The 24,719-nt window shown below is 44.0% G+C and overlaps 2 protein-coding genes across 2 annotated transcripts in view; one reads left to right on the top strand and one right to left on the bottom strand.

Annotated features, from left to right (window-relative positions):
- Nucleotides 1–21,661, top strand: part of LOC122644863 — a 34,008-nt gene extending 12,347 nt beyond the window's left edge. The window contains exons 6-10 of the mRNA XM_043838238.1: nucleotides 11,798–11,953; nucleotides 12,686–12,788; nucleotides 18,146–18,319; nucleotides 20,450–20,595; nucleotides 21,318–21,661. Coding sequence (XP_043694173.1) covers nucleotides 11,798–11,953; nucleotides 12,686–12,788; nucleotides 18,146–18,319; nucleotides 20,450–20,595; nucleotides 21,318–21,511 — 773 coding nt within the window. The 3' untranslated portion in view covers nucleotides 21,512–21,661. The remainder of the gene's footprint in view (nucleotides 1–11,797; nucleotides 11,954–12,685; nucleotides 12,789–18,145; nucleotides 18,320–20,449; nucleotides 20,596–21,317) is intronic.
- Nucleotides 21,662–23,240: 1,579 nt separating this feature from the next.
- On the bottom strand, nucleotides 23,241–24,098 carry LOC122644862 (uncharacterized mitochondrial protein AtMg00310-like). Its single transcript, XM_043838237.1, has one exon. The coding sequence runs from the start codon at nucleotides 24,096–24,098 to the stop codon at nucleotides 23,241–23,243; it is 858 nt and encodes a 285-aa protein (XP_043694172.1).
- Nucleotides 24,099–24,719: the final 621 nt, after the last annotated feature.

Genomic DNA, 24,719 nt, shown 5'->3' with positions numbered 1-24,719 from the left:
GTACATTAAGTCAGTAACAAGTTAACAACTTCAGAAGATGATATCAAAATGACACTATCCCCAATAGTCCCAAAGAAGTCAAGTAGTCATCAAGTGACTCAAATGTTTACAAATTTTCTAATAATAACTACTCCGCCATCCAGGATCAACCCCACTCATAGTCCGATGGAGCCGACGTGTATTGTTCTCCAACTGTAGGACAAATGATTACCACTTCATAGTCTGGGAGAAGAAACGAGTGTAGTCATCCATAGTGGCCATGTAAACTTCATCAACATGCTAAAGGTAACCTATCCTAGGATATGGGTCACCAAACTGTGAAGAGGTACTACCCACTGATCCACTATGATATGACGCCTCTGGGGGCATGTACGGGTACGGGCTGTACGGCTGGTGGGTTGGGTAGGAAAAGATGTCATCCACAATAGATGACCACTACGTCCCTGTGAGTGGGAGTCATACTCAAAACTGGGAATGGATGGAGAAGATATATACTCCCGCCCCCAAGTCAACTGCCCTTCGCCATATGGATGTGAATGAGATGGACTATACTCTAATTGTGCTGAAGATGGACTGCTCTCAATATGTAAAGATGGGGCACGGAAATGCCCACTCGATCTGCTGTCCCTATCGCCAATACTCAATCCACCAACAGAGCCAGATAAGGTATCAATGTCCATAAGATCAGCCTGCCTACTAGTACCACGAGGACGGGACTGGCCACAACGCTATCTCGAGTAGGTCGAGGTGGCCGGTTTGGGGGCACGTGCACCGTGGTCTGTATCTTGTGTGGCATGATCAAACTGTGTTTCTTCAGTGAATCGGAGTGCCTCTTGCTGTTCTTCTACCTCATATGGGACTCGAGTTCCCTCATATGCTTGACCACCATCATCATCTCTACGAGTCTAAGTCTGATTCCCACCACCGCCACCGAAGGACACGGACCAATCTTCTTCCTCCTCATCAACATTCCTTCCAGTAGGCTGGAACGGTATGGGTGACGCGTCCCGTGCATGTACCTCACTCTCTGCAACCATGAACTCATCCACATCAGCTTCTAAATGTTCGGCTATCATGGGGTCAGGCCTACCTCCAGGCCGATCTAACACTGGCTCATTTTTCCCTCACCCAATCCACAATAGGATCTTCATCATCTGACTCCACCCGGAAAATGTTGGCGAGATCGATATTTTCCCTGATACCCTCTTGTCCCATGCGTCTGTGTTGCATCTTCAACCTCAAAATTGTAATGCACATACACCAAGTCAGATTGACGTTCGGAACCCAATCTATTTCTCCTCTTGGAGTGGATGAGAGAAAATATTCTCCAATTCCGTTCACAGCCAGATGCGGAACATGTCTGGAAGAGAACCTTGATTGTTATTTTTCTTAAATTCTCTGTCGAACCCCCATACAACACCCACCATTCAGCTGCATTACAACAAAAGAGACATGTTATGTTCATTTCAAAAGTTTCAATGCATACATAATTTAAAGAATAAGATATTGAATTAAGTAATGGCCAATGAGTACCGCCATCACCGTGTGTCCGGCCTTGCTCTGCAGCATCGGTTCCAAAACTTTCCAATGCATCCCTAAAAGTCTTCTACTATAATCATTTGGAAAATATTTAAAATTAGTAATGCCTCATTACTATTTCGTATTGAATTTGAGTAATTCCAAATGAATTAGAACTTATAAGACTCACCTCATTGTTGCATATAGCTTGTAATATACTATTCAGCTCCAACTTGGCAACTACTTGTTTTACTGTTTCAATAAGACTACTATTCAACCCAAGCCTATGATTGTATTAGTACTTGGGGTTCAAGTAATATGTGTCAATGCCTTAATAGTTAGTAATATATCTTTCAAATTAACTTTAAAAGATGTAATTGCATAAAAAACAAACTACACTCACCAGCCTTATGCAGTAGATGCATAAGTTGATTTTCCCAACGCTCCTTGATAATTTTGAGAAAGTGTTTGTTACCTCATGGATTCGCACTGTAAACACCTTCATTCATCAAGCCTATGGCAGCATATAGATGTGGCATGGTTTGTCCCTTGAGAGCAAAATCAACTATATGCAAAACCTTGACCACTGGGTCCAAAAGTTGTACCATCTTATGCAACTTTGACCAAAAGTCATCTGATGAAATGGTAGCTTGTGCTTCCCTACCTCCATGGGTATTGGACCCATTCCAGTTGAACCAGTCTTCAGAAGCAAACATAGATCAAAGTCTGGACTTCTTGGTCTCTATACTCTTGAGTGCAATGTAGTTGGTGGCGAATCTAGTTATGCCCGGCCTCACTAAGTTACCCCAACATTTCTCCCTCAAGAGGATTAATGCAAACCCATGGTTGTAGGCAAAGTTGGTCATTTGCCTTGCTATTTCCATAACATGTTGTACCAATTTGATCTTTCCCATATCCTTCAACGTGAGATCTATACAATGGGCCGCACATGGAGTCCAAAATAACCGGTACTTACTATGTTGCATTAACTTCTCACCGGCACTCTTGTAGTTGCTTCCGTTGTCCGTTACAATTTGGACAGCGTTCCCCACTCCTACATCATCTACCACTTCCTTCAACAGTTTGTAGATATACTTTGCATCCTTTTTCGCCTTGGATGCATCAACAGACTTCAGAAAGACTGTCCTCCCATCACAATACACCATAAAGTTGATGATGGACTTTCTTGTAGGACCAGTCCAACCATCACACATTATGGTCACCCCATAGCTCTCCCACATCCCCCTCATTTCATTGATATAGTCTTGAAGCTCTCTCTTCTGTTGGGGCAAATACACATTCATGATCTCATGTGGGGTGGGTTCCTTATACCCTGGGCCAGCCTCAGCAATGGAATCTATCATGATAAAAGGGGCTTTGTGCTGTGTTTGCTGGGATGGTATTGTATAACATCCACTTAGCTATAGATTACTTTACCATCCCCTTCAGATTTTTCCATGCTCCCTTGATTTTTGGTTGCTTGTTACGTTTCTTTCTAAAAACACCAGGTACTTGGTGAAGTGTTGGGTCATCTCGTGGTGGTACTACTGGAGGTGGTGGAGGCGGAGCTACCCTCGTACTCTGTGATCTCCTAAAGGGATTAGGGAACCCAGGCTGCCTACCACCTGCTCCTCCACTACCACTAGCACCAGCTCTAGAGGTACCAGCTCCTCTACTACCACCTACTCTCTGTCTCTCCTGATCCTAATGATAAGTGGCTCTGCTCATCATCTGTGCTCATCTCCAATCCCTAGCCTCTCGCTCAGTCTCTATATCATCAGGAACATAGACATGATCATCACTGTCATCATCATCATCACCATGATCAACATTATCATCATAGCCTCCCGCTGTACATCGCACTGCATCCTCAAGTTCTATCCTTGCCTTCTCCCTCTGAGCCTTCCTCTTACTCCCTCCCTTCATGTACTCAATGACAGCTCTAGATACCTCAATAGGGACCATATGACATGAGACCACTTCAGGAGAATTCCCAGCTAGATGTTGTTTGAGTCTAGTGGCACCACCTCCCAAAAACTTCTAATGACAATAATTGCATTGTGTTTTTCTTTTATCCCCATCAATTGGAGTGCCGTGCAACCATGCAATGTTATCCCTAGTACGCCTGGGTGTTCTCTCCTCCCCTTGGGCCCGGGCCGGCTGCCTCTACCCCTCCTGCCTCTGGCTCTGTCGTTTACCACGGTCCGCCATAATCGGACTAGTTTACTGTTGCATGAATAAAAGACGATTCATTAATCACTGAAGCACGTCAATTCTTTTAGTTTAAGGGCACTAACACAAGTATATAACTATTTAGTATTTTTCCCCTAACCCTCATATTTTTCTCATATTTAAAAATAATTTTTTAAAATATTTTTCAAATAAATATTGGCCTAGCACAACAAAACTGAAATTATATGCAAATGGGCAGCAATAAAAAAACAGGTAGAATTTACTTATAGCTATTTAGTGTTTTTCCCCTAACCCTCATATTTTTCTCACATTTAAAAATAATTTTTTAAAATATTTTTCAAATAATTATTGGCCTAGCACAACAAAAACGAAATGATATACAAATGGGCAGCAATTAAAAAATATGAACAATTTACTTTTATGTTTTTCATTAATTTTAAAACAAAAACCTCATATTTTGTCCTATTTTTTCTTTTTTCTTGAATTTTTTAAATATTTTTTATAATTTTCAAAAATTAAAATAATTAATTATTGGCAGAAAAATATTTTCGACACCGTGAGGCCGATCGGCCAATGGTGTCTAACATATATTTAATTGATCACCATACAATGTACAGAACCCCTATTACTTTTAGATTTTTGTTGTAAGAAAATCAAAATTTTGAAGCAAAAAAATAAAAAAATAATATATATACCAAAAAAAAATTTCAACACTGTGAAGTTGTAGATTGGCCTCCGGTGTCTAACATATATTAATTTCATCACAAACAAACATGTATTGATCATGCATTTTCCAAAAAAAAACAAATTTTGAGAACATGGTTTTACCTGGAATAGTGGAAAGGCTTCAAAGATGTACTAAGAAGTTTGAATCTTGTGTTCTCCAAGTGGTTCCGGCATAGATGCGGCGAAGATTCAAATGAGAAGTGAAAGAATGAAGAAGAAATGAGCAAAAACCACAAAATGAAGAGCTTGTGTAGTCTCGGTCGAAATTTCAAATGAGAAGTGAAAGAATGAAGAAGAAATGAGCAAAACCACAAAATGAAGAGCTGGTAGTCTCGGTCAAATTTCAAATGAGAAGTGAAAGAATGAAGAAGAAATGAGCAAAACCACAAAATGAAGAGCTTTGTAGTCTCACGAAATTCATAGTTTTGTCTTTTATGTAAGCGCTTGAGAAGAATCTCAATATCTCACGAGATTTAGCCTTTATCTCAAGATATCGCGATATGGTCGAAATCTCGATCGAGATTTTGACTTTTTTTTATTCGAAGTCCTGTTTTGTTTCGCCTTGGTCGAGTTCTTCAAAATTTTTGAAATCTCAATCAAGATTTCGCAAGATTTAGTACTATGCTTGTAACTGGTACCATTTTAGCATATTATAGTTCATAGTTGTTGCATTCTCTTAAAAGATCCTTTTCAATCTCATTCTCCTTCTTCCCTCGCCCCTCCCACCCAAAAAAAAAATCTCTTCAATGCTTAAATGGATGGACTATTAGAGTTAGAATGGTTACTTATGTTTTTCTTCCTTTTCTGTAACCTTTCATAGCCATTTACTTTTGTGCCACATCTCTTTTGTTTTAATATTAAATTCACCTCTCTCTCTCTCTCTCTCTCTCTCTCCATCCTACGCCAACACTCCACGAGCATCTCTCTCCTCCCCATCTCGAAAAGATACCTCGCCCTTGTTAAGGAGGAGAGAGATACACATAGGAGGCTGGCGTAGGCCACATTCCCGTACAGAAAACTGCTTCCCTATATATATATATATATATATACACAGCAAACTCAGCCTTATCCCAACTTTGGGGTAAGTCCTTTCTTTCACGTCGGTTTTAGGTCATGGCTTCTCCTCCTCCTCAGGAGGAGCGCCCCCTGACCCCCTTCCAAGGGTTGTCACTGGTGGGGCCCTATCGTCGTCCTTTGCTGCTGCGGTGCCCAGGTCCCTGGCTACCCCCTCTGTCGTGATCGAAGTGAAGAAGCCGTCAACGCTTTTTGGAGCTCTGGCTGTTTTCTTCTCCAAAGAAGAGGTAACGTTGTCGCAGAAGGCTTTCTCGGTGGCATTGATTGCTAAATGCAGCCACGGTAGGCCGTCATTGTTTGTGATCAAGGAGTACTTACAGAAGGTCCTATTTCTGCAGGGGGATGTGGTCGTCTCCTCCCTGGACCCACGACATGTCCTCCTGCGCTTCTCGGCTCCGGCAGACTATGTGAAGGTCTAGTTGAAAGCATAGGCTCACACGTCCAGGGCTACCTCCTGCAGTTTATGAAGTGGACCTCTGAGTTTGTTTCAGGGTGGGAATCCCCCTTCGCTCCGGTCTGGGTCTCCTTCCCTGGGCTGCCAATCAATTTCTACCAAGGAAACTTCCTGGTGTCTATCGCTGGGACGATAGGAAGATTCTTGAAAGTCGATGGCACGACGGCCAATTGTACACGCACTGTTGAGGCTAGGTTCTGCGTTGAGGTCGATCTGCGATCTGCGCTTGCATCTAAAGTTTGGATTGGCTGTGGCTCTCAGGGGTTTCATCAGAAGGTTGTCTACGACAGACCCCCCCACCTATTGTGTGTCTTGCTCAAAGGTAGGCCATTCGGTGGAGGCTTATAGAAAAATAAAATAGGAGAAAGGTGTCGAGGTGCTTCCGGCATCCCGCGGCAATGCTGCGAAGGGTAACGCCGTTGTTACAGAGGTGGGTGTCAAGGCTGGAGCCAGAAACAGTGAGGGAGTTTTCATCCCTGGGGGAGAGAAGCCCTCCAATGGGGGTCCAAGGGGAGAAGGCAGTGCACCTAGGCAGAGACTTCCTGTTCTTCAATGGAGGTTGGTGAGAAGGGTGGGTCGATGGAGGACTGTAGCGCAGCAAGCTTTGGGCCCCCGCAATGTACAAGTGACTGAGCAGGGTCCTTGCGACGTTGAAGGCGGTGGTGCTCTGGTTGCTCCTGGCCGTTGGGAGATCGATGCTTGAACCGAGGTGGCTGGTTCGCTTGAAGAGCCTGATGTTGAGAAAACCCTTCAGCCGTTGGAGGAGGGTGAAATTCTTTCAATGGGGTTGGAGTGTATTCCTACGGCGGAGGAGGGGTCGTTGATGGCAGGGGCCTGGCATTGGTGGCGCAGGGTAATATGGCCGCAGAATCGAGCGAGGAAGATGGCGCTACGAGCGTCCCTGGCTTGGCTGCGGAGAATAACTATTCGCAGTCTTTGGGTGACACTTTGTTGCCTTTTTTTTAAGACAAAGAGGGGCCCATGAGGGCGAAGGACGACGACCATGTGTCAAGCCAGGCTGCCCCTGCTGCGCTAAGCCGAGAGGCCGTGATGGAGAGCCTTAGGCTATTTCATGCATCTATCGCAGGACGGATTCGCAGGTCCTTTGACAAGGCTGGTGAGGAAAATGTGGGGTCGGTGGCAACAGGTGCTCGCACTGGGAGACGGCTGCCCCCTCAGGCTGTGTGCCTCAGTGCTACCCAAGTGTACAAGAGAAAGATTAAGAAGTTCAAGCTGGGGCGCCATCCAAAGAGACCCCTCTCCGGCGTGTTACGAGATCAATGAGATTGTTTGATTCCACTCTACAGGGTTCCAAATGAGTTGCCTATTTTGGAATGCTCGGGGCGTAGGGAGTAAGCCTACTTCTAGGCAGCTGAAAACTTTACTAAGTCTACATAGGGTTGATATTGTTGCCATTGCGGAACCTAAAGCACATGTCTCAAAGGCACGACTGGTAATGCGTCAGATTAGTCTGGAGTCGATGCACACGTCGGAAAGAATTTGGGTTTTTTGGAAGGCTTCGGTACAAGTTCGTGTAGTGGAGGAGTACCCCCAGTTTGTTACACTAGAATGCGTGGATGCCAGTGTAGTATCTTTTGTTATAACCTTTGTCCATGGGCTATGCACGGTGATGGAGCGGAGGGAGTTGTGGGAGAGGCTTAAACTTATTTCCAGGTCTAATTCCTTCCCGTGGCGTCTGTGGGAGGGGATGTTAACGCTGTTGTGTCCACCTTCGAGAAAGCAGGAGGCAGGCCTACTTGTTCGACATCTCTGGAGGAGTTTAGGAGGTTTGTGAGCAGCTCTGGTCTTATCGATGCAGGCTATGCAGGCAATGTCTTCACTTGGTCGAATAACTAGGCAGGTGCAGGAAGGGTTTTGGCCAGGCTGGACCGGTTCTTTGTAAATACTGAATGGATTGGGGCTTTTCCAAGTTGTGAGGTCACCCATCTTAACTGGACGTGCTCTGATCACGCTCCCATTTGGTTCTCTTTCTCGGCTGCCAGCAACCATGTGTTTTCAGCTTTTAAGTTTCAGCAGATGTGGTTGTTGCATCCGGACTACCTTGACTTTGTGAAAGGTGAGTGGGAGAAACCGGCGGTAGGCTCGCCCCTTTTTGTATTGTTCTTAAAACTCAAAGGGGCTTCGCGGTGCTCCCCGCAAGTGGAACAAGGAGGTGTTTAGCAATGCGCAACAGAAGGTTAGGGACGTGGAGAACTCGGTTTGCAGGGCAGAGGCAGTTGTTGATCTGTATGCCAGTGCTGAGGCTAGGGAAGCAAGGGATGCCTTACAGGGGGTGTTACTTCAGGAGGAAATCTTCTGGAAATAGAAGTCTAGGGTAACCTGATTGAAGGAGGGGGATCGCAACATGAAGTTTTTTCACTCCATGGTCAATGTCAGGAGGAGCAGGCCTGTGTGAATAAAATTAAAGGGGGGGATAGTGTGTGGATTTCTGATCTTGAGGGGGTTCCGGGATCTTTACCGCCCAGGACTACTTAGTTGATGAGGAATTATTGGCGCTAATCCCCAAGACTGTGTCTGAGGTGGAGAATGCTACTGTTCTTTTACCTCCATCGCTGGAGGAGGTAAAGGGTGCTGTTTTCTCCTTGTCGAGTGATAGTGCCTCGGGCCCAGATGGTTTCTCAGGGCATTTCTTCATGGCATGCTGGGAAGTGGTCTGCCAGAATGTTTGGGTGGCGATTGTGGATTTTTTCAAGGGTGGAACTTTCCCTAGGAGCTTCACCTCGGCCAATCTGGTGCTTATTCCCAAGAAGGACAACCCCAAGGTAATGGTTGATCTTCGCCCCATTAGCCTTTGTAATTTTTCTTATAAGATTATTGCCAAGATCTTTGTTTCTAGGCTGGTAGGGCTTCTCCCGTCCTTAGTGGCAGAGGAGCAGGGTGCTTTTGTGCAGGGCAGGTGTATCCATGACAATATTTCCATTGTCCAAGAGATGGCTCATGACTTGAACAGAAAGACTCGAGGGGGTAATGTGATCCTCAAGCTTGATATGGCGAAGGCTTATGACCGTCTGGAATGGAAGTTCCTTTGGCTCGTTCTCTCCAGATTTGGCTTCAGTGAGGCCTAGATCGCCATAATTAGAAAGACCGTGGAGAATTGTTGGTTTTCGATAGTGCTAGGTGGCTTAGGAGGTGATGAGCAGGGGCATCAAAAACTTATTTGACGAGGGGCATGCGTCTTACTACAGGCTCCCAAGAGGGTGCCCTGGGATCTCACACTGCCTGTTTGCTAATGACACCATAATTTTCACCAAGGGTCTGAAGAGCTCGCTCAAACAAGTCATGGGGTTTCTTAGCAAATATGAAGGTTTTTCGGGCCAGCTGGTCAACAGGCAGAAAAGCTGTTTCATCTTGGGTGACAAGGTTTCTATGGCTAGGGCCCACATTATTGGGACGGTGACTGGGTACTCTAGGAAGTTACTTCCAATCACCTACTTGGGGCCCCCTCTCTACTCTGGAAGGCTCAAAATTTGTCTCTTTGACAACCTGGTTGAAAAGATAAGGAACAGAGTGGCAGGTTGGATGGGGAGGCTCTTATCCTCCAGGGGACGTGTTACTCTCCTAAAACATGTCCTCTCTTCTATCGCCATCCATGTTCTCGCTATACTGGACCCGCCTAAGGCAGTTATTCGGAGGTTATATGGCATGTTTGCAGATTTTCTATGGGGAGGCTCGGAATGGGGAAAGCGCAGGCATTGGGTGTGTTGGAGAAAGGTCTGTAGGCCACTTGATGAAGGGGGGCTTGGGATCAGGCTAGTGGAGGATGTTGGTATCGCGCTCAGGCTCAAGGGCCTTTGGAGGGTGCTTGCCGATCACTCACTGTGGAGTGGGTTCTTCAGAGCAAAGTTCTTTAGGAACCTTCATGTTACTCTAGCTGGATAGCAGGGGGAGGCTCAAAGTCTTGGCGAAGTGCGTTGGCCTATAAGGGGTTTCTGTTGGATAGGGCGCGGTGGCTGCTTGGCTCTGGCAAGGTTTCTTTCTGGCTCGGTAACTGGACGGGAGCTGGGCCTCTGATTGACTTTGTTGACAACGGCCTGTTGGTAGACATGGATTTGTGTGTGAGAGATGCCCTGGGGGCAGACAACATTTGGAAACAGGACATTATTGATCACATTGACTCCCCTGTCATCAGGGCAAGCATTACTACTAGAGGCTTTGCTCTCTCTGATAGAGATGATGTCCTAGTATGGTCTCCCTCGAGTAATGGATGCTTCACAACCAAGTTGGCTTGGAATGAGGTACGGAGTGTTTTGCCTGTGGTTCCTTATGCGAAGTGGGTGTGGAATCTTGCTGTTCCAGTGAAAATTGCCGCCTTCTCTTAGAAGCTTCTCAATGGAAGGGTCCCCACGGATGAGGCGCTAATGTCGGTTGGCATACCCCTGGCCTCAAAATGTAACTGTTGTGGGAGACCACGGAGCGAGACGACTGACCATTGTGTGCTACATGGGGGTACGGCTTCCAAGATGTGGAGATATTTCAAGCATATCTTCAACATCCCTTCTCTCCCCTCTCAAGATGTTAGAAGCCGAATTGGTTTGTGGCAGAATTCGGCAAGCTGTAGTAACCTTAGTGCTTACATCACGGGTCTACTGCCGTCCGTGGTGGTTTAGGAGCTATGGAAGGAGAAATAATAGAAGGCATGGAGAAAGTAGGCGCACTTCTGGCTCAATTATTGAAAGCATTAAAGCCTATGAAAGACATTTGGCTTCCCCCCAAAATTGGCCGGTCAGGGTCCTTGAGGGATGGCCTAATCTTGCAGTGTTTTGGCCTCACGCCTACGGCTCCCAAGCTGAAACGCCCCTTGCCAGTTTATTGGTGCCCCCCTTTTGCCTCTGTAAAACTCAATGTGGATGGTGCTTGTAGGGGTAATCCGGGCTTTGGAGGAGATGGAGGGGTCATAAGGGATCCGAATGGTTTGGTCCTGGCGGCGTTCTCTAATTACTATGTGGCATGCACCAACTCGATTGCCGAGCTTCGAGCCTTGAGAGATGGGTTGTTTCTGTGCCATGAGCTTGGGTTCTTTGACTTGGTGGTTAACGTGGATTCAGCATCCACGGCCAGGATGGTTAGTCAAAAGAGTTGTAACTTATGGAAAGGCTGGTACTGGTTCCATGAGATTGTGGCCTTGGTCTCGTCAACCCGAGCTTGTGTCTCCTTTGCCTTTCATGAAAGTAACAGGGCGGCTGATTGGTTAGCTAACCTTGCCTGCAACTCTGGGACTTCTGTCACATTCCAGCAGTGCGGCTTGCCTGGTGGCCTTCAGGTTATTCTTTGGGAGTACAAGGCGGGTCTGCCGGTTCTCAGGAAGTAGGGCTTGTTTTGCTCTTTCTCTTCGGGTTAGGGTTTCTGTTTGAGAGGCCTTGTGTGGGCAGCTCCTTGGGTTGGGGTAAGGTGGAATGTCCCCCCCCCCTCCCTGTGTATGCTCCTATTCTTTTGCTGGGTTTAATAAAATGCTAGGGGCCGGCCCAGGTCCTAGGTAATGTTCGGGTTTCAAAAAATAAAATAAAATATATATATATTGTTGTGGATGGTTTCTGTGTATAAATTTCATTCCTGAGAACAACTAGTTGTAATCTGAAAACTTACATCATTATTGTTGTTTTTCATTTTAATTCATATTAGTTTTGCTGAGAAAATTCAGAACATGGAGAAATTTTTTTCTATGCATTCTTGGGTTCTTGACCTTTTTATATTCACTATTGGTTAGTGAGGCTTGCAGTTCATAATATAGTATGAAAATGTATGTTCTGTATGTTTATATACGGATGGATTCTGTTACCTCATTGCCTGAGTTGTAAAATTTGTTCAATACAGAAAGTGCAAAGTGTATTCCAGGTATAGAAGAGGTTTCAGAACAAAAGGGAATTGACCTTTCAAGAATGCCTATCGAACTGAAAGGTGGTGATTGGATTCTTAAAGTGGTTCCATGGATCGGTGGTAGAATGATCTCCATGACGAATTTTCCTTCTGGTAAATCATTGCACTATACAGTTCCTTTTCCTCTTCATGTGGGAGTAGTAAACTGATTGCTTTTCTTGCTCTTCTAATTGCTTATCTGTATGCCTTCAGAACATGAAGTTGGCCTTCTTAGGTTGAATTTGTCTATAACTAATCCAATTGTTTGCTGAATTTCTGTAAATCCATAATGTATTACTTATTGATATTGATCACATATATTTCACAATTTTATGTTATATTTCATTCTTTAAACAAAATTGTGGATTTGTTCCAGATAAATTACTTGGTTATGGCTAGGCATGGCAAATGAAAATGCATCAAGTTTAGTTGAGCAGTTGCCTTTTACTGATGCTCAACCTAACTGAACCTATAATCCTCATCCCTCCCCCCTCCCCCCAACACACACACACACACAAAAAAAGGAAAAGAAAAGAAAACCTGTGATCAACGTGCTAAGATATGGTTGGTTGGTGAATTCCTACCTGATTTATAAGTGGATCCCATTTGGTGGTTGGCCTGCAAATGGGTAGGCTGGGGTCAGGTGAATGGTTTTATGCTTACACTCCCCGTTTATCCAAACAATATAAAGCCCTCCCCTTCCCCTATCTGCCTAGCCTAAAGGCCCTAATGGAATAAAACCTTTTGCCCTTACCCTCCAATGAAGATTGGGTAGGCCAGGTTAAGGCCCTATCTTGTTGTCATTATATTTGATACTGACTTTTGCTTACTGGCTGCTTCTTGTAGGAACTCAATGGCTTCATAGCAGGGTTGAAATGGATGGGTATGAAGAATATAGTGGCATTGAATACCGCTCTGCTGGATGTTCCGAGGAATACACTGTCCTTGAGTGAGATAACCTCATTATCTCTTTGTTGCACATTTTTTATTTAAATACTTGAATATTGACATTTACTGAAGGGACAATGAAAATATCTGTAGTATGCTGGTTATGGCTATTATTATTTTTGCATATTACCGTTATAAATTAAAATAATTGTCAATGCCATGGAAGCTATGATGTAATTTTGTGCGATGATTTCAATGCCTAGAAACTTTATTTCAACAGATAAAGAAAAACACAGAAAACAAAAACAATTTCATTCCTATATTTCAAGGTACCAAGCATCATTTTGGGCTTGGCAACCTTTTTTTTTTTTTTTTTTTTTTTTTTTTTTTACCCGAACTTCCCTGGGACCCGGGCCAGCCCCAAAGTTTTATTAATTCAGAAAAGAAAAAAGAATACAGGGGGGGACATTCCGCCTTACCCCAGCCCAGTAAGCCAACAGGCTCATAAAAACCAAAAAATCCGAACCAGACAGCCCTTACAGCAAAGCCAAAAGTGGGGCTATACTCTAAGGATAGGCAGGCCCTCTCTATCCTCCCTAATAATACAATGAAACCCTTCCACTGGTATGTTGCCCTGCTGAAAATTAATAGAAGACCTAGTGTCACAAGCCCACTTGGCCAAACAATCAGCAGCCCTGTTGCTCTCCCGGAAGGCAAAAGCCACAGAGGCCCTCGTCTCTTCGACAAGCTCTAGAATCTCATGAAACAAGTACCACCCTTGCCACAGCCTACACCTCTTAAGGTTTACTTGTCTAACCGTGGTGGCCGAATCTGAATTTACAATCAGGTCTCTGTAACCCAGCTCTTGGCATAATCATAGACCATCCCTTAAGGCTCTCAGTTCAGCAATAGAGTTGGTGCATCTCCCGTAAAAGTGTGAGAACGTTGCTAGGATCGCTCCAGCCGTGTCCCGAATAACACCGCCCCCCCCCCTCCATCTCCAGGGTTGCCCCTTCAGACCCCATCCACATTAAGCTTGACCGTAGAGAAAGGGGGGCACCAATAACAGGGACGGGGCGAACGACCTTGGCTGGTGGCGCCACAAGGTCAAAACACTGCAGAATCAGTCCGTCCCTCGTAGACCCCCGTATTTCAATCTTAGTAGGTAATGGTAGCTCTCTCACCCAGCTTTTAATGCGTCCAATAATCGTGAGAGCAGCCCGTCTGGGTTCCCCATGTTTTCTATTGTTTCTTTCTTTCCAGAGCTCCCAAATAATCAGAGCGGGTAACAGACCTGTGATAAAGTCACTGAGGAGGCGGCAGCTAGCCAACCCATGCCAAAGAGCAATCCGGCTCCTAACTTCTTGGCCGGGGAGAAGCACAACGTCAAACAAACGGGAGAAGTAACCCCACACCTTGGAGGCAGTTCCACTAGTAACCTCCGTTGGTATCTTGCCATTCAAGAGCTGCTGCCTTAAAAATGCCACCTTCACAGGTAGAGATGGGTTCCGGATCCACTTAGCATAAGGAACAGCCGGTGCTACACTCCGGATTTCGTTCCAAACTGACTTGGTCGAAAAACAGCCATCACTTGCCGGGCCCCACACTAGGACATCTATCCTGTCAGAAATGTGAAAGTTACCTGCGATGATGTCATTCCTGATAGCCTCATCATCAATATGGTCCAACAAACCTTGCTTCCACGAGCCGTCCTCTTCCAGAGCATCCTTTACACGCAAGTCCACATCTACCAGAAGACCATTGTCCATTGCATCAATCAACGGACCAGCCCCAGACCAGTTGTCCAACCAGAAGAAGACATCCCCTGTACCAATCAGCCACCTAGATCTCTCCAATAGCAGCCCCATAAAGGCCAGAGCATTCCTCCAATATCTTGAGCTCACCCCCTGAGTCTCTACCAGAGAAACATGAAGTCCCTTGAAGAATTTGGCTCTGAAGAACTCGCTCCAAAGAGAATGATCCGCTAGGACCCTCCACAGCCCCTTAAGCCTCAGAGATAGGCCAACGTCCTCCAGCAACCTAACACCAAGGCCCCCTTCCCTCAACGGCCTGCACACCTTCTGCCAGCTAACCCAATGCTTATGCTTTCCCCAATCTATGCTTCCCCAAAGAAAATCAGCAAAGATGCCATATGGTTCGCAGAACAGCTCTAGGGGGATCTAACGTGGCAAGGACATGGATGGGAATGGAAGATAGAACATGCTTCAGGAGAGTGACCCGTCCCCCAGCTGAGAGAAGTCTCCCCTTCCACCCTGCTACCTTGCTGCAAACTTTATCCACCAAGCCATCAAAGAAACTGATTTCAAGCCTTCCGCAGTGTTGAGGGGCGCCCAAATAGGTGATTGGCAAGGCTTTCTGAGTGAAGCCAGTGACCACCCCCACCATCCTAGCTAGGGCCGGTGAGGCTTTAGTCCCAACCACAAAGCAGCTCTTCTGCTTGTTGACCAGCTGACCAGAAAAACCTTCATACCTGTTAAGAAAACCCATGATCTGTCTTAACGAACTCTTCAACCCCCTGGAGAAAATTATGGTGTCATCTGCAAACAAGCTATGAGATATCCCCGGGCACCCTCTCGGGAGCCTGAAATAGGAGGCGTGCCCCTCAACAAACAACTCCTTGATTCCCCTGCTAAGCACCTCCTCTGCGAAAATGAACAGCGTTGGTGACAATGGGTCTCCCTGTCGCACCCCCTTGGTAGACTTGAAGAAGCCCAATTGCCTTCCTGCCAGCACAACAGAGAACCAACAGTTCTCGACCGTCTTCTTGATCAGATTGATCCAGTCCCTGCAGAAGCCAAATTTAGAGAGGACCCTCCACAGGAAGTCCCACTCCAGTCGGTCATAGGCCTTAGCCATATCCAATTTTAAAATCACATTCCCACCCCTCGCCTTCCTGTTCAGCTAATGAGTCACCTCTTGCACAATGGAAATGTTGTCATGGATGCACCGCCCCTGAACAAAAGCACCTTGCTCTTCCGCCACCAGAGTTGGCAGCAGCCCTGCAAGCCTAGATGTCATGATCTTCGCACTGACCTTGTAGGAGAAATTGCACAGGCTAATAGGCCTCAAGTCCGCCATCACCTCCAGGTTGTCTTTCTTTGGAATCAAGACCAAGTTGGCAGAGGTAAAGCTTCTGGGAAGAGTACCACCTGCAAAAAACTCCTGGACAGCAACCCACACATCATGCCCCACCACAGCCCAACAGGCCGTAAAGAAATGCCCCGAGAATCCATCCGGGCCTGGCGCACTGTCACAGGACAAGGCAAAGACCGCACTCCTAACTTCCTCCAGGGAGGGGGCAGCTAACAGAGAAGTATTATCAGCCTCCGTCACCACCGTAGGGATCACCGAAAGAAGCCCCTCATCCACCACACAGCCCTGCGAGGTAAAGATGTCTGAAAAATGTCGAACTGCTTCCTCCTACACCCCCTCCATATCAGAGATCCATTCCCCGTTGGCCCCTCGGATGCGTTGCACACCTGCAACCCTCCTCCTTACATTAACCGTGGAGTGGAAGAACTTTGTGTTACGGTCCCCCTCCTTAAGCCAAGTAACTCTGGATTTTTACCTCCAGAAAATCTCCTCCTGCAACAGCACTTCCTGTAGGTTATCCCTAGCCGCCCCCAGGGCCACCCTGGAGTCATCATCAGCCCGCATATCCAACTCCGATTCAGCCCTGCTAACCGCGTCCTCAGCATCCCTAACTCGTTGATGTATGTTGCCGAATACCTCCTTATTCCACCTGCGAAGAGCAATGCGAAGCCCTTTAAGCTTCAAGAATAGCACACACAAGGCCGTGCCCAGCACCGGCTTTTCCCATTGGCCCTTGACAAAGGCCTGAAACTCTGGGTATCGGAGCCACATCTGCTGAAATTTGAAGCCTGACATGGGACGATGGGTGTCCGCCCCGAAAGAGAGACCGAGAGGCGCATGGTCCGAACAAGTCCAGTTAAAGTGAGTCACTGAGCACCTGGAAAAAGTACTCGCCCAAGCCGCATTTACTAAGAATCTGTCCAACCGAGCCATCACCCTTCCTACGCCATCCTGGTTGTTGGACCAAGTGAAGATGTTTCCAATGTACCTTGCATCAAAAAGGGCCGCCCTGTTTACAAAGCCCCTAAACTCCTCCATAGATAAAGAGCACGCCGGCCTACCGCCCACCTTCTCAAGAGGAGTCGCCACAGCATTGAAATCACCCCCTACAGCCCATGGTAAGGAAACGGAAAGGGAGTACGCCTCAAGCCTCTCCCACAACTCCTGTCTTTCCAACCTCGAGCAGAGGCCGTGTACGAATGTAACAATAAAAGAGCATGCACTTCCCCCTACACATTCCAGAGTAAGGAACTGACCATGTTCTTCCACCACTCTCACCTGCACTGCCGACCTCCAAAAAATCCACAACCTATCCGAACAATGAACTGAGTCCATTCCAATCCTCCTCCGCACCACCTGCTCCTTAGAAACCTGCGCTTTAGGTTCTGCAACTGCTACCAAATCCACTTTGTTCGAACTCACAAGAGCCTTCAAACGCCTACACGTAGGCTTGTTTCCAATCCCCCTAGTATTCCAGAAGATACAATTCATTGGGCAATGCTTGCAGCTTCCATTGTCGACCTTCCATTAGGCTCGTTTTGCACTTCAATCAAGTTCATTGTATCAACCAATGTCTGCTCATCAGAGTTTTGAATTTCAGTTTCTTGGGCTTGTCTCCAAAAGTTTTCCAAATTAGGGGAGGGAAACAGGTGAAATTGTCAATAGATTGGGTAGAAGCTTGATTATAAAAAGAGAAACAATCTGAAAATTTCTTTTTCGTTTTGGGCCCGTCTCTCCCCTGTAGTTGGTTACTTGTAAATTTTGGACATCATATCTCCATCACATTATGCAGTAAAATTTTTCAAAGCTTTAATGATTTCTATTTTCATATAGTACCATCTAAAACATTGAAACTTAAGCCTACTTTGTATTATCCACAACTTATTCTCAAGTCTTAATCTTCTCAACCTGGCAGGTGCAACTTTTGAGCAGTTCAAATTTTATATCATGATTTCAATAAGATGTCATCAAGTACCAATGTTCCAAGATCTTCTCAGTGTCAAAAATTCATTTCCAAATCCGCTACTTTCTATAATGTGATTTGATAAATTTAAGTTCTTCTACATACTTTTGTTCTTGAGCAGCTAATGTCTTCTAACCATAATAATTAGAAGCCAAGATCCAATCAGTAGTTATATGCTCATTTTCTGAACTGGTTGGCTTTTTCAAGCTTTAGTTGCCAAACTGACAAGCTGGAAACGATAGAATATCACCCTCCTGCTGATTATTTCATTTTTAAGCTATTGTAATTAATATTTTTTCTTCTTTTGTGATTAATCTCTCTCAAACGTCCTGTTGTTCCAGGTGTGATCTTCAGCAGGCAGGAGAAGAGGAAGCACTTAAATTGGAAGGAGATATTGGAGGTGGATTACTGATTGAACGTCAGATATCTATTAAAAAAGATAATCCTAGGGTTCTCCATATTGAGTCCGGCATTGTAGCTCGCCAAGTTGGTGCTGGTTCTGGTGGATTTTCCAGGTAAGTCCTGCAACTTTAGATTTTGTTGATTATCACTATGGAGACTATCTATCAAACTGTTTTTGTTTGGAATAATAAATGTACACAACTGTAGTGGATCTAGTTGCGCACCCTCCCCCCTGCTTTCTTCTAGCCATCTTTTCTTCTACCTGTGACAGATATTTCATTGAAGAAGCTAAGAATAGCAAGTACAACATCTCACCAGCTGCAATCCCGAGTTCCCAATCCCAAAACCCTCCACTGATATTGAAGCACATGAACAAAATACTGTCTGATTATGGGTTACAAAGGAAAAGAATTCCCAAGATATAATCATGGCCTCAAGACCCCTTGCATGGATGAAATAGCTTCCTTGAAAAAATTAAAAATAAGAATTTCATCATGTCTTAGTGTAATTCAGATTGAAGGAACGCCAGGGGCAGACCTAAAATGACCTTAGGAGAAGTGGTGAGAAAAGACATGCACAGCCTAGGCCTTGTATCAAGTTTGACCTCGACTAGAGCTGATTGGAGGGCAAGGATCTATGTAGCCAACCCCATTTAGTTGGGATAAGGCTGAGTTGTTTTAAGTTTATAGATAAAGTGATAGATGCATCTGTTATGTCACGGTTTCCTAATGCATGAGTACAAAATAAAATACACACCCGATTGAAGGTGAAATACACAGACGGACAAGGTAAAAATACATTAAACAACATCTGTTCAGCTAAATATATCATACAAACTTAACATAAACCTAGAGCAGTGTATCTTTTAATATTTTATTGAACACAAAAATTCATAACCCTTTCTGTGGATTTGGTAAATTGTTACTCTGATTTCTTCTCACTTATGTTGACTTTGTTACAGGCATGTCAATTCGTGTTGGTTTCTGATATGGATAGGAGTATATAAATAACAACAGATTTAGTGAATTACATCATTGTGAAGCATAAAAGAATTTGATGTAGGTTAACTTATCCTCGGCATCTGGGTTCTGGATATTTATCCTTAATATTTATTTTATTGGGTAAGAATGGTATATTCATATTGACACAGTGGGAAGGTCTTCTATTTCTGAACTCTCTGCTGGTGTCTGATATATGCTACTTATTCTTTCATAGAATCTTGATGGTGTGTAGAAATGTCTTTGATATTGGATGTTGTTTCCAGGAAGAAAATACTTCCTCCATCTCACAAAGATTGTCAACTTTGACAAATCCCACTTCTTAAGGAGTGTTTGTTATTGTACTAAATTCCTAAATATTTTAAGTAATCTTCCAACCCTTAATAGATTTTCTATCACTACCTTAACTTCCCTCTCTGATATAATATATCTGGATCCTGTTCAATATACAAAGTGTTTGTATGTAGACATGGAACACAATCCCAATACAGTCCTTTAACCTTTCAGCATTCTACATGTGGTGCCAGTCTAATTTTCCTTCTTTCAACTTGCATGTTATTTGACTATTTCATTACTGGTTATTTCACAACTTCTAAAAAATTTAGTAATCTGTATTAGAGAGAGGAAATGTGATGTAGTATCCATTTGCTAGCTACAAGAGAAGAAGAAAAACCTGAGGGTTCCAGTTTTGGACCAGTTTTCTGGTTCATTCTGGCCCTGTTTGCAAAATCTTATTTTCTTTTATTTATTATTATTATGTTGTCTAGTCAGTCTGGATTAGGTATCAGAAGTCCAGTTTTTATTAAAGTCTGTTTACATTCTTTCAATCAGAGTGCTGGATTAGTTCATCCATTGATTCTGTTCTGAACCTATAAAATCCTGCTATTGATTTCTGAAATTACTGTCAGGGTTTTGGTTTCCTAATTCAAGTAGGTTAGCTTCATATCTTTGAATCTTACCATTGGATTCCTTTCAAACTTCGCTGAAATATTCTGCTGCATGATTAGAACTATCAACCGGAGTTTTTTGCCCATCTGAACTGTTCTTGCTGAATTATTGAATTTCCTTTTTGCTGTTCTTCCATCCTATCCTGCAATTCTTGTTTAATTGAGGTTTTCTAACCCTAGTCCGTTAGGTGACTTAAAACACCCCCATTAAAATATCATAATAATTTTCGTTTAACAGTTGGTTTATTCTTCTCTTGCCTAACATTGACTGTGAGTCTTCTTAATTTTTTCGTTGTAGGTTGGTTTGCTTGCGAGTTCACCCAACATTCAGTTTATTGCACCCTTCGGAGTCTTTTATCTCATTTGTTGCTATAGATGGGACCAAGCATGAAGTTTGGCCAGAATCTGGTGAATTATTCCTTGAAGGAGACCTGCGGCCTAACGGTAATGTTTTTATTTTACCTTCTCAATACAATCTTCATTAATGCAATGCTACCAGGACTCTTAACACATTGTTAATGTGTGTTGATATACATTATTGTAGCCCTTACTAAACAGCTCGAGCTTTTAGGATAAGCTGTTGTAAGTTGTAACATGATATAAGAGCCAGAAGGTCGAGTGTTTGATCCGTGGTAAGTGTGAGGGGTTTGTGTTATTGTGCTCCTACACTTTATGTCCCATGGTGCCATGTGATGGCGCAACCACCATGTGATGATTTCACATGTAAATCCATGTGTTTGTGTTTGGGCCTGCACCTTTCTGGGTTGTTGATGTGGGTTGATATATATTGTTGCAGCTTGAACTGTTGTAACACTAGTTTTTTATCCTCTTTGTCAAAAGCTGTCTATTGGTGGTTTGCTTGTGAGAAAACAAAGATTCCACTGATCCAATGATCCTAGCCATCCTGCCACATGACATTTCATGGACTAAATATGACAATTATACTAGTCAAGTTGGTATGGCAGTTCTTGAATGTTTTAGCATGTACCATCGTGACTAAAGCTATGTAACTCACTGATCAGATGGTAAACAAAATTGTATGTGGAATTAAAAATATGAGAGAATTTTCCACTTTCTAAGTAGGGTATTGAGGACTGAGCTATGAGAAACTTACTATGTATCAGGGAACATTCTTTATTTGTCTAAGGAGATTTCTCTTTTTGCAGGGGAATGGATGCTCGGGGATAGAAGCTTGCATTTGGGTCTGGTGAACCGATTTAATGTCAATGAGGTTTTTAAGTGTCTTATCCATTGGGGAACAGGAACGGTGAACATGGAACTGTGGTCTGAAGAGAGGCCAGTTTCCAAAGCATCCCCTCTGAGAATCTCTCATGAGTATGAGGTGAGAGAAATCTCATAGTTTAAGATTCTGGAGGCCCCCTGCCCCACTCTTTACTCGGAGATGTTGTATGTCAAAAGTTGGATAGCAAACATATTCAGTATGAACTCACTGAGAGCCGATGTAATTCCATTTCTTGGCAATGGTATGGGTCACTCATGGTTGGAACTCAACAGAATTTTTGAGGCCTCGAGGAAAGAGACTTGTTGACATGTGAACTGAAATCCAGTTTGTTTGTCACCTCTTGGAGAGAGGTACAGCAGAAAATGTTCAATATTACACTCTCCCCCCCCCCTCCCCCCCAAAAAAAAAAATTAAAAAAAATAAAATAAAATTATTGATTTCGTGATTTTATTGTGATACATAGCATAGTATATGCAGACTTTGAACTCCATATAGTACACAAGTAAAAGATAATTAATGTTCCAAAATACAGTGCTTACAGGTCTTTGAACTTCAAATGGTACGCGAATGAAAGATAATTGATGTACCAGATTTGAAAGAGGATTTTACTTGAAACAATTCTCAAGATTGATCTAATTATTATTTTCCCAAAAAAAATTAAATCGTGCTTAATAGGGAAAGCATTTTTGCTAACAACCTTTCTCCAAATGTAAAGATGGTCCATGCATCGAAAAATTTTAAAAAAAAAAAAAAAAAGTGGTTTTGTTGTCTATAGAAGCCCAACAAAGTTCTCAAGAGGTGAATTTGGGAGATTTCATCTTTGGTATATTGTTCATAAACCATACAATTCAAGGGGGTTCAAATTCAAGGCAGAATTCAGAGTACATATGCCAAAAGTTTAAGGAATACACAATCTCTATTTTTTTTGGTAAAGATAGATTTATTGATTCAAACGTGTAGGACATGTGGGGGGGAATTACAAGATTCAACCAACCACAGAGTGGAGTTTGGCTATATTGTCATACACGCCATAGATAAGGCCTTTTGTGCTAACGAGTCAGCAACATAGTTGCACTCTCTAAAAACATAGTGAAAATAACAGAGTAAACAGAATTCCTAACCGCTGAATATCTTCTATAACTGGATGGGCAGCAAGAGGGATGTTGCCCAAGAGGGATGTTGTCTGAAAATCTGTTGATGAAGGCAATCATCTCTCTGGAGTCAGATTCCACTTGAAGGAATTCCATTCCCATCGATAGGGCTTCAAGAAGACCACTTTTAATTGCTAGACCTTCTCCAAATGAGAATGTCATTGAAAATTGTTGCTTCCGATTTACCAAACACAGCTCGTCTGTTCTAGTCTCTTAAACCCTCGTTTGTGCTTCCCGGCTTCCGGGCAACGTAACAATTCAGCATGAAGAAAGGCTTGGAAGGAAGAGTCCATATGGATGGAGAGATCTGGGCTAGTGTGGAGAGGTGATACGGGTCTGATGCCGGAAACTGAAGGTGAGTGAATTCTTGGTGAGTGATGGCTGCTGCAGATGCCACTTCTATTGGGCTTTGGATCCTACGGCCAAAAGAGAATTCATTCCTAGCCAACCAGATGTACCAAGCTGTATAGGAACATAAGCCATGGTGGAATTTTTCCTCCTACCCCATTGATTTGAAAACTTCCCAAGTACTGATCCAAGAAGAGAAGTTGAAATTTTGGGATTGGGGGACTCTAAATGCTAAGGGAGATGAGAACCAAACAGCTTTAGCAAAATCACAGGTGAAGAGTATGTGCTCGATTGATTCTGGTCCATTACCACACCGAGGACATAGGGGGTCGTTTAGACATTTTCTTCTATATAGACCTTCCCCTGTGGCTAAGGCCTGCTCCAGCTCTCCAAAGGAATGCTTTGATCTTAGGAGTCGCACCCACTTTCCAAATCAGGTTCCAGACATCTTTTGGAGTGGAAGCCCATTTGTTTGGTGTTGTCAAAGAGGTGGAAGTCTTATCTTCAGTATCTCGCACATTACAAAGCAAGTGATACGTGGACTTTATTGAAAAGATGCCATTTTTTGCTATTCCCCACACCAAACGATCTTCTGTTGGGAGAAGGAGAATTTGATTACACAGGATGGCATTCGTAACTTGGGTACTGAAAATTGAGCGAATTAGAGATTTCTTCCATCTTTGGTTTGCATGGTCTATCAGTTCCTCCACTTTCTGAACAGTAGGATATAAAGGAGCTTGATCAGTGATTTTAAAAGAAGGAAGGGACGACACCCAGTTGTCATGCCATATATCCACTTTATTGCCCAGCCCTATCTTCCATAGGAGGCCCAATTTCAGAGCTTCCCTGTCTTCCAAAATGCTTCTCCATGCCCATGATGGAGAGTTTCCAATCCGAGCTTGAAGAAAATCGCAATGCAGGTAGTAGAGGGCTTTTGTGAACTTTGCCCAGTCCGAATCAGGGTCCATGCACATTCTCCATGCCGCCTTTGCAAGTAAAGCTCGATTTTGTAAATTTGAATATCGAAAGCCTAGACCCCCGTGAGACTTTGAGTTGCAAAGTTTCCGCCAAGATAGCCAATGAATTTTGGAAGAGTTCGTCATACCACTCCAAAAGACTTTTGCTACTTCTTTAGAGGCACGGTTATGGAATGAGGATGGGAGCTTGAAGTGCATAGCTGCAAAATTAGAAATTGGAGCCACCATTGCCTTGATTAAGATTTCCCTCCCTGCATTTGACAAGAAATTTTGGGCCCATCCATTCATCCTTTTGGTAGTTTTGTCACTGATCTCATGGAAGAGCTCGATTTTTTTTAACTCCGATACGTGTTGGCAACCCCAAGAATTTGGAGGGACCATCTCCATATTTCAGCTTTATTATGTGAGAAAACCACCGCGTCAACCTGGGTTTAGTGTTTGGGCTGAAACAAATGCTAGATTTATGATGGTTTATGCTTAGCCCACTTGCTTTACTGTAAACCTCAATACACTCCTTTAAACCAAACACCTCATTTAGGCCGACCTCAGAAAACATAAGGCAGTCATCGACAATAAGAGATGAGTAAGAGGGCCAGACCTTTTTCGAATTTGGACACCATGGATTCTTCCCTCCATCTCAGCCACCCTGATAAGATTGCTAAGAGCCTGAGAGCACATGATGAATAGAGCGGGAGACAGTGGGTCTCCTTGTCTAAGACCCCTGGTTGGTTTAACTTGGTACCTCTCTGCTCCATTAATTAAGATAGAGTAATGGACTGTCGATACACATGCCATAATCAAAGATGTAAATTTTCCACTAAATCCCATCTTCTCCATAAGGCCGGCAAG

Source organism: Telopea speciosissima, chromosome 11 (genome assembly GCF_018873765.1).
Source record: "Telopea speciosissima isolate NSW1024214 ecotype Mountain lineage chromosome 11, Tspe_v1, whole genome shotgun sequence".
Taxonomy (NCBI): domain Eukaryota; kingdom Viridiplantae; phylum Streptophyta; class Magnoliopsida; order Proteales; family Proteaceae; genus Telopea; species Telopea speciosissima.
The sequence above is the reverse complement of the archived record's forward strand: the minus strand, read 5'-3'. Positions and strand labels throughout refer to the sequence as shown.